The 8,897-nt window shown below is 47.0% G+C and overlaps 1 protein-coding gene across 1 annotated transcript in view; it reads left to right on the forward strand.

Annotated features, from left to right (window-relative positions):
* LOC104490569 (PH and SEC7 domain-containing protein 3-like) overlaps positions 1-8,361 on the forward strand; it is a gene marked incomplete at its 3' end in the record, with an annotated part of 9,641 nt that extends 1,280 nt beyond the window's left edge. Inside the window, exons 3-5 of the mRNA XM_010132867.1 lie at positions 2,300-2,412; positions 4,965-5,023; positions 8,272-8,361. Coding sequence (XP_010131169.1) covers positions 2,300-2,412; positions 4,965-5,023; positions 8,272-8,361 — 262 coding nt within the window. The remainder of the gene's footprint in view (positions 1-2,299; positions 2,413-4,964; positions 5,024-8,271) is intronic.
* Positions 8,362-8,897: the final 536 nt, after the last annotated feature.

Raw genomic sequence — 8,897 nt, forward strand, 5'->3', positions numbered from 1 at the left:
AAGAGTCCTGCCTACCCAAGGTGGCCAAAAGTAACTTGCCTGCAGAAAAGTGAACCACTTGCTCCTTCGGCAGTGTAGCAGAGCTGGGCTGGCTGGAGCACCCCCTGAGCACAGGGCGGGAGCAGCTGGGGCAGTGGGAGATGAGCTGCTGCTCATTCCAGGTTTTAACAGCCCTGAAGCACGATGCTAAATATATCCATCTTTTAAATTGTGAAATCCAACACCTCACTGCTTTGAGGCACATATTTAGGAGGTCTCTGCTCCCAGTAGATCTCCTGTTAATATTAATAGTCACGACCTTCTCTAAAATATGCCCTGGCTCATGTGGGACTTAGGCACACCAGGGGTTTGCTGAGGTTTTAGGAGCAGCCACAGCGACTGCCAGCTGCACTCTCTGAGTACTCCACAGAGGCCAGGGATGGGGCATCATCCTGAAGCCTGGGGGAGCCAAGGCATGCTGTCTTACACTTGCAGAGTGAGAGGTAATTGCGCTGTTGCTTTTGACTCACTGACAAGCTGTGGTTTGTTAAGCGTTTTGGAGCCCTGGTGGCAGCCCTGACCCATGCTATCCCCAGGATGTGGGAGACTGTTGTGCAGTGCGTGTCACCATCAGTGGCAACTATGGAACTTCTTGTTCCTTCATCAACCTGCTCTGCTTCCACACCCTGGACCCACAGTGTCCATGCGACTCCTGAGTGCATCTCTCACATACTTTGCAGAACCGCAGAAGAGGAAGAGGCAGGACCATTGCTCCAGTCCCTCCTGAGTCCAGCCTCATTCTTCCAGTGGGCAGAAACTAGCCCCTGTGGCCCTCAGGCACAGCATTGTGCTTTGAGAATGAGGAGCCTGCCTTGTTTGTTTACCAAATGTTGTTTCATCCGTTACCTCTCCAAGGCAGCTTCCAGGGGGGTAAAGGTGCTGAAGAGGAGGAGACGGTATAGGTCAGTGGTGCCTGGTGTGGGCAGGGTAAGTTGCTGGAAGGAGCCTGAGCTGGAGGAGGAGGAAAGATGGCTCACTGTCAAAATGTCCCATAGGGACGTGAGTTAGGAAGGGAAGAGAAAGCCGGCAAAGGCTCAGTTACAACCTGCTTGTGAATTGAGTTATTTCCAGTGTATTACATGTGAAATTAAGTTATTACCAGGCAGATCACACTCTGTATGGGTGCGAGATCATTGCATCTCTGACCTTACATCAAAGAGAAAAGATTAGCGTTTATTTGTCTAGACTAGATAGACTTGAATATTCCAGCAACATATTCCGCATCTCTCAGATCTGGTTGTCGTTTCAGTCTCATGGAGTGTTTAAAAATTGTCTCTTAGGCACTGATTTTGTATGCCATCTTGCTTGGACCCATATTCGTGTTTTCAGGCTTTTCTTAGCAGCATCCTGACAAATGGGTGTAGGCTGATATCCCTGAGGTCATCTCTTGGTTCCAGGATGTGCAGATTTTGGAAAGTTCAGAAATTCTTCTTTGGCTGCAAGGCGAGTTTTTCTACAAGGGAAGATAGCAGCATGGTTAAGAGGCAGGCTGGTTAAGTGTTGGAGGAAGAATGGAGGATGTGTGTGACCCACATCTTTGCACAGGCTCGCTGGCTGTGTCTAACAAGCATGTAGAGGTGTGCCCCAGCCCTGCACCCTGCACTGTCATGAGCAGGAGCCCAGGAGGGCCAGGTGGCTTCTCCTGCTGTGGAAGTTCAGTGGGAGATGTTGCAACTTTGTGCCCTCTTCCCCAGATGTTTTCTGTGGGTCAGGTAGTCACACTGCCATCTGCAAGGTGACTGGTGTGGTTCTAATTGCTCTTCTAGATGACTGTCTAGAAGGAGGACTGCGCATTTGGTGTGGGCTCCAAGTCTGCAGTGCAGCTACTTGAATTCACTGCCTGGACTAGCTCCTCTGATTCAGATGGGAATGTTAATGAGTGTAAAGTTAAAAGGTGCAGAGATGACAATTAGAAAAGGACGGAGAATGCCCTGGATAAACACCACCTGCTACAGTTCCATCATGAAAGAAAAGAAAAATATTAAAAATAACAACAGCTCTTTCAAATGGTGTAATTCCTTATTAGTTTGTATATTCCATGGCTGAGACCAGTGGTAATTTAACTCCTGCTTCTTTTACTATAATGTTGGGATTGGCTGCACAGGGGATAACAGTCCTTTTTCATAGAAAGGCTTCTTGGAACCAATGTCTGGTGTGCTCTTATGTGCTTTTTGCTGTGAAGTGTGCTTTGCTCTGTGCACTGTGTGAGGCGAAAAGAGATTTAAGACTTTAATTTCACCTTTTTCTGCTCTTCTTTTAGGAGCTTCTTTAAAGCTTTTTCACTTATCGGAGAAACTCAAGAACGAGAGAGGGTTTTAATCCACTTCTCCAGCAGATACTACCAGTGCAACCCAAACGCTATTTCTTCTCAAGGTAACTTGGTTTCTGATACGATGGTCTTTGATTGTCTCATTCTTCATTCTTGCCTTTAGTAGCATGTATGGTGCAAGCCTGGGAACCAGAAGTGTGTAACTGCCGTGACACATTTTGGACACTGCCTGTTGTGAGCACTGAAACCCTCCGTGTTCTTCACTCGTGATCATGGCCAGGTTTGCCGTGACACATTTTGGAGACTGCCTGTTGTGAGCACTGAAACCTTCCGTGTTCTTCACTCGTGATCATGGCCAGGTAGTGAATAGTGAAAAATCTTTATCCCCAGTCAGGAAAGGTGTTTAGGCCTCATCAGTGTAGATCCTCAGTTGTTGTTTCTTGTCTTGCTGACTCGTGTGTGAGTACCTATACTCCAACTATATGCCCAAGGACAAGAACGGGTCCCCTTTCAGATGGAAGAGAAGCCATTCACTTTCCATGCTCCACTTGGTGCTTGTCACTCTGCATGCACTGGCAGCAGGCATGCCAGGTGAGGAGGTGAATTTTGGGAGTTGTATCCAGACCCTGGTGTGGTTTCATCTCGACTAGCTAACATCAGTTGGAGTGCTGCCCCCTTGCCAATGTTTTCTGTCATTTTGGAAATGGATGGAGGAAACAAACAAGCAAATCAAACCTGAGAAAGCTGGAAAAGAGGACGAAGTGTCCACATAGCTGCTGTGTTCAGCCAGCCACGCTGGCAGAGGCATGTGGCCCTATTGTTACTGTACAGGCTGATCACACACCGAGAAAGGGAGGAGTGCTGTAAAGAAAATAGGAAAGGGCTAAGCTGTGCCTTAATCTCAAGTCTAAGTGAGAAGGAGCTGCCCCGCTTCCTTACCCCTTTCTTTGTGACCTGCCCCTGTCACAGTGAGGTGATGTTTGTCCGCTTTGAGCCCGTTCAGCTTTAGTGCCTGCCTGCTGGGGAGGTGAATAGGTAGCAGTAAGACGGGATCTGCTCCCATGCTATCTCAGTCATCTTCCTAATGCCTTTCTTGTTTCAAGACACTGCAATTAGTCAGATGTGTCATGTCCAGACTGACATTATGACTTGGATGTTGGTGTGGCAGCCTTACTCTGGTCCTGGGTGCAGGAGGATCATTGCCATTTCTGAGCCTGAATTAAGCATTTAGATTAAAGTGAGTCCTGCATACTTAACGGAGGATTCCGTGTTATTTTGATGGTGTACTTCTACTGTCAGTAGTTGAGCGCTATGCTGCAGAAATCCTGTGGTCGTTCCTCTCAATGGAAGTCCAGGATTGCATTTGCCTTTCTCTTTTCCCCTTTCCCTTTTCCATCCTGTGGAGGCATTTGTGATTTGGAAATGAGAGAAATGCATAGGACAGAATTGGAGCGCCACAGCACCAGATTCAAGTTGCTTCAGACTTACTGCTGCTAGTGATGATAGTTCTTGCCTCATGTCTTGCTCTGCGTCAGTTTGGCTCCATTGCTTTGGTGCTTGGGCCTGTACAAACATCATAAGAAAACACCGTCTTTAGCTATCTTCTTGTATTGGTTTCATCTTGTACATATTTAAGTCTGTGATAGTCACACTGAGTATGAGATATATCTATCCTCACCCCCAATTCCTCTTCCTTCACATCACGGTGGGACCTGTGCATAGTCATTATCTGGACCCAGTGATGAAGGCTTTTACGTACATCTGCCCTCAGTGTGTGCATGTCTCGAAAATGACTCTGAGTCTTTATGACACCTCTGTGAGGGGACGGAAGGTGGCACCATGTGTTTATGAGCAAGAGAATGGAGAAAATATTTTTTCCTAATATGTTTCTAGTATTTGGAAAATGGCTAGAGGTATTAAGATTTTCAGAGGTGATAAATGGCACCACGGGCACTGCCACCTTTGTCTGGATTTGTGCACTGCCAATACACTTTGCGTTTTAAAAGGGGTGCCTGGAAAACAAGGGCTATGAAATTGGTGTCCACTTTTGCAAATGACAGTCTACACTGACTTTCCTAAGTCTGCCACAGTGATTTCAGGATTGGAGCTGGGGTACAATCAAACTCTTCTAGCTCATTGTTGAGGGCCTTTGCTAACAGCACCACCTTAGAAATCACTGGAGTGCTCTCTACCCAATGTGGAACCAAGGCAGCTTAAATAGCTGACTAAAGTTCTTCAAAATTCGGTCTAATTGAGCTCTGAATGAGGAGGGGACCAGAGGAGAAGGAAAATAGGATACCATATTGTTTATTGTTCCCTTTTTGCCCTGAAATAACTGAAGAAGAGGGAGTTGATGCAGGCTGTGGTATTGTTATTACCAAGAAAAGGCTGAAAGCATGGTTTCCTGTCTAGTTTGTCTCATCCATGGGTGCTGCAAAATAGTTTTGACAGTCATTAAAAGATGAAAGAAGGGCTGGTCTGGCTTGGCAGCTGTGGGATGACCTCACTGTTCATTTATCTAATTATGTGTATTTCTTGACAAAACAGATTCTCATTTAGGGAACAGAGTCAATTAGGCTATGAGGCTCAGTGTCAGCTGTTCTTAAAGGTTCAGTCGTGGGTTTGCATGTGACTCTAGTTATGTCTCTTCCTGCAGATGGAGTTCACTGTCTCACGTGTGCCATGATGCTGCTGAACACAGACCTACATGGCCATGTGAGTATGCACAACTTGGTGTAGAACTGCTCCCATCAACACTGTGTTTGGAGGGGGTGGTGTTCTAGCTGCAGAGTCCCCTTGCTGCTGGCCTGCTCCTAAAGCACCACTGCAGGCAGCAAACAGTGAGAGGGCTGCACTCGCAGGCTGGGCAGGGCTTTCCGGCGTGCCCAGATCAGTCATGTGTAAGCCATCATTGTGCCTAGCTTTGCCGTAATGTGTGAGGATGCTCCTTGTCCTCAGGCCCCTGTCCTTCTGGTACAGAATCATAGAATGCTTTGGGTTTGAAGGGACCTTCAGAGGTCAGCTAGTCCAACCCGCATGCAGTGAGCAGTGACATACTCAGGTAGGTCAGAGCCTCCATCCAACCTCACCTTGAATGTTTCCAGGGATAGGGCATCTACCACCTCTCTTGGAAACCTGTGCCAGTGTTTCACCACCCACATCGTAAAAAACTTCCTTATATCTAGTCTGAATCTACCCTTTTAGTTTAAAGCCACCACCACTTGTCCTATCACAACAGGCCTTGCTAAAAAGCCTGTCCCCGTCTTTTTTACAGCCCCCCTTTAACTTCTGAAAGGCCACAGTAAGGGCTCCCTGGAGCTTTCTGTTTTCCAGGCTGTACAGCCCCATGTGTCTCAACCTTTCTTCCTAAGACAGGTGTTCCATTTCTCTGACAGATTTTGTGGCCCGGTTTCCTAACAAAGGTAATGCTGTGGCCCATCCTCGCTGCAATTCTGCTAAAACCGGAAGCAGATGAGTCACAGGGCTCGTCTACGCTGAGCTCCGTTTGTGGCTGATGTACTGATCATACGTGCGGACACTTTTATTTCACAATAAGGAAAACTGCTTGTAGGGCTGTAGTGCAGCTGCTCTGCCTTCAGTTCACACTTTCCCTTAACTCTTGTAGACAAACTTTTACTTTATCCCTTTATCCCTGTCTTGCCACATTTCATTCTCTTTGTAACTAAATAATTTTTGCTAGCTGTGTCTTGTCAATGCATGCTTGCTTCTCTGCAGGGAGATCATCACCCAGACTATAATGCTAGAGACGTCTAAGTTACCTCTAGGCTGCCAGGCACATCTTCTGGAATCTGTGTGGTGCTGTGTGGAGGTGCTAGCTTTGGCCCTGGAGTGAAACAGCCATTCTTCTGCAATGCCATTTATGGGTGAAAAAGGGGGCACACCACTGTTGCTTTTGGTCAGCATGGCGAAGCTGCAAACTGCAGGAAGCTGCATGGAGGAAACAAAAGACAGGCTGAAGTCTGCTGAAGAGAGGAAGTAAAGCATGTGCAAGTGTACCAGAACATCTCCAGCCTCTGACCAAGGACTACAATTATGAGCTGTGTTCTGCAAGCTTAGCAACCAGAGAGCCAGGGTCACAGCCAGACTATGTTGTCAGGAGCCTTCCTGATGTGGGAAGCAGTGCACTGTCCCAGTATTCCTGCCTGCTTCTTTCAGCTGATCCATGCTGGCCACAGATGGTGGGATGTCCCTTTGTGGCTAGATGAGGCTGACAGTCAAGGTGTGCTGGCTTTCTGTGTCTCTCCAATCATGTGTGGTTTGAACTCAGCTGTCAAATAACCACCATGCAGCTGCTCTCTTGCTCCCTCCCCTCCTGCTCCGGGGGAGGAAAGGAGGAAAAAAAAAAAGGTAAAAGTAAACCTCACTTGGGTTAAGGTAAGGATAGTTTATTTGAGTAACACAAAGAGAAAGAGGAAAGAATAATAAAGCAAGTGATACACAACTCACTGCTTACCACTGCCACACCAAGCCACATGGCGCTGCTGTTTGATGAAACTGCCTCCTCCCAGCTAGGCCCCCCTTACATGTACTGGGGGGTACATACATGAGTATGCCAGTGGCATCGAATATCCCATTGGCGTTCAGTCCAGCTATCTTGGCTGAATGACCTGCATTACTGACTGGTGCCCTTTTCTGGGGCTCCACTTCTTGTGTTTGGAGAAGGGCAATGAAGGTGGTGAAGGGTCTACAGATAACAAGTCTTATGAGGAGTGTCTGAGGGAACTGAGGTTGTTTAGCCTGGAGAAACAGAGGCTGAGGGGAGACTTATCATTCCCTACAGCTACCTAAAGGGAGGTTGTAGTGAGGTTGGGGTTGGTCTCTTCTCCCATGTAATAAGTGACAGGACAAGAGGCAGAGGCCTCAAGTTGTGCCGGGGGAGGTTTAGGCTGGATATTACGGAAAATTTCTTCACAGAGAGGGTTGTGAAGCATTGGAACAGGCTGCCCAGGTCAGTGGTGAAGTCGTCATCCCTGGAGGTATTTAAAGAGTTGTAGAGGTAGTGCTGAGGTGCATGGTTTAGGGACCATGGTAGTGTGGGGTGAACAGTTGGGCTTGATGATCTTAAGTCTCTTCCAACTAAATGATTCTTTGTGGTTCTGTGTTAATTTGGGCTCTTGCTCCTAATCCAAGTAACTGCCTACACACAAATCTTTTCCACTGTATTTCTGCAGCCAAGGCATACCCTGAGCATGGAGAAGTCAACTTCACTCCCTTCTCCTGTCTGGAAGCAGTGGCATCCTCCAAAATACAGTTGTCATCGCGGGGCCCTGTTTTGCCTTTGCCTTTACCATGTTTCACAGCTCATCCCAGGCTGCTTCCCTTTCCTGAGATCTCTCTGGGCTCCTTTTTCACTAGCTCACTGTTGTCTTTGCTTGCTCACAAGGCCAAGCATGAGACTTCTAGCTCCTGGGGCACCCACGTGACTGAGTACAGACAGCGTTTCTGAGGGGTTCTGGAAACCAGGATCCAACAGCCGTTTAGGTCAGCCTCAAGCCTCCAAATGGAGCAGTTTGGGTCCTACATGAACTTAGCTGTTTCTTTCCTGTTCATTGCTAAGTTGGGCTACCTTCAGTCTGAAAATTAGACAGGAAGAGAGAAGAAAGAAATCCTACAGAAATGTCAAGGCAGCCTCAGCCTGTGAATCAGAACTGGTAATGGCTGCTCAGGGCAGTTGCTGTTGGGGAGCTTCATCATCACCCTCTTCATTACCATCCAGTATTTGGCTGTTTTGCTTTTTGGATGGGTGTGTGGGACTTGGGATCCAAATGCACTTTCCCTTTCCAGCTAATTGACACAAGGATGCTTGTACCCGAGCAATCTTGGGAATGCCTTCTTAGTGTTAAATGAGAGCAGGGAGATGCAGTTCATCTGATGTTGCTTATTTACATAATTTTGGAAAGCAGCATGCATATGATATTGTGTTTGTCTGCAATCCCTTCCAGAACATTGGGAAAAAGATGACCTGTCAAGAGTTCATTGCTAACCTCCAGGGGATGAACGATGGCAAAGACTTCCCAAAAGGGCTGTTAAAGGTAAGGAATGAACTGCAGAGCATTTTTACTGAGAAATGGTTCAAAACGGAACACTCTGCTTGCATTTTCTGAATCTTAATTGTCAAACATGACAAACAACGGGCATGTTTCTTCTCCCAGATCACATGTACACTCTATATGTAATATATAGAGTGTTTATTCTGCTGTTTTTCCTCTTGTCTTCACTTGATAGTGATGGAGCCTCTGCAGCGTAGAGAGGTGAGGCTGAACTCCAGTAGGGCCGGCTCCAGAGCTGTGTGTTTTGTAAACTCATATGGTCATGCTATCCCAGAGCGCTGTCTCCTGACTAAAGCAGGCAGAAGCAGCCAGTTGGTTTTGACTGTTGAATACATAAGGGCTAATCCCGAGCTTTGCGTATCTGAAAGGCCTGTGTGTTTTTTCATCAAAGGTGCTTTGGGGTTTTCACATTAGAGCAGGAGATGTAATTTCAGATTAGAATGTGTTGTCTGGCACAGACTGCTTTGCTTCAGGTTTTGTTCATTAGGTTTGTACCAGGAGTTAAATCTGAATAACAG

The sequence above is a fragment of the Buceros rhinoceros genome, unplaced genomic scaffold (genome assembly GCF_000710305.1).
Source record: "Buceros rhinoceros silvestris isolate BGI_N320 unplaced genomic scaffold, ASM71030v1 scaffold12343, whole genome shotgun sequence".
Classification (NCBI taxonomy): domain Eukaryota; kingdom Metazoa; phylum Chordata; class Aves; order Bucerotiformes; family Bucerotidae; genus Buceros; species Buceros rhinoceros.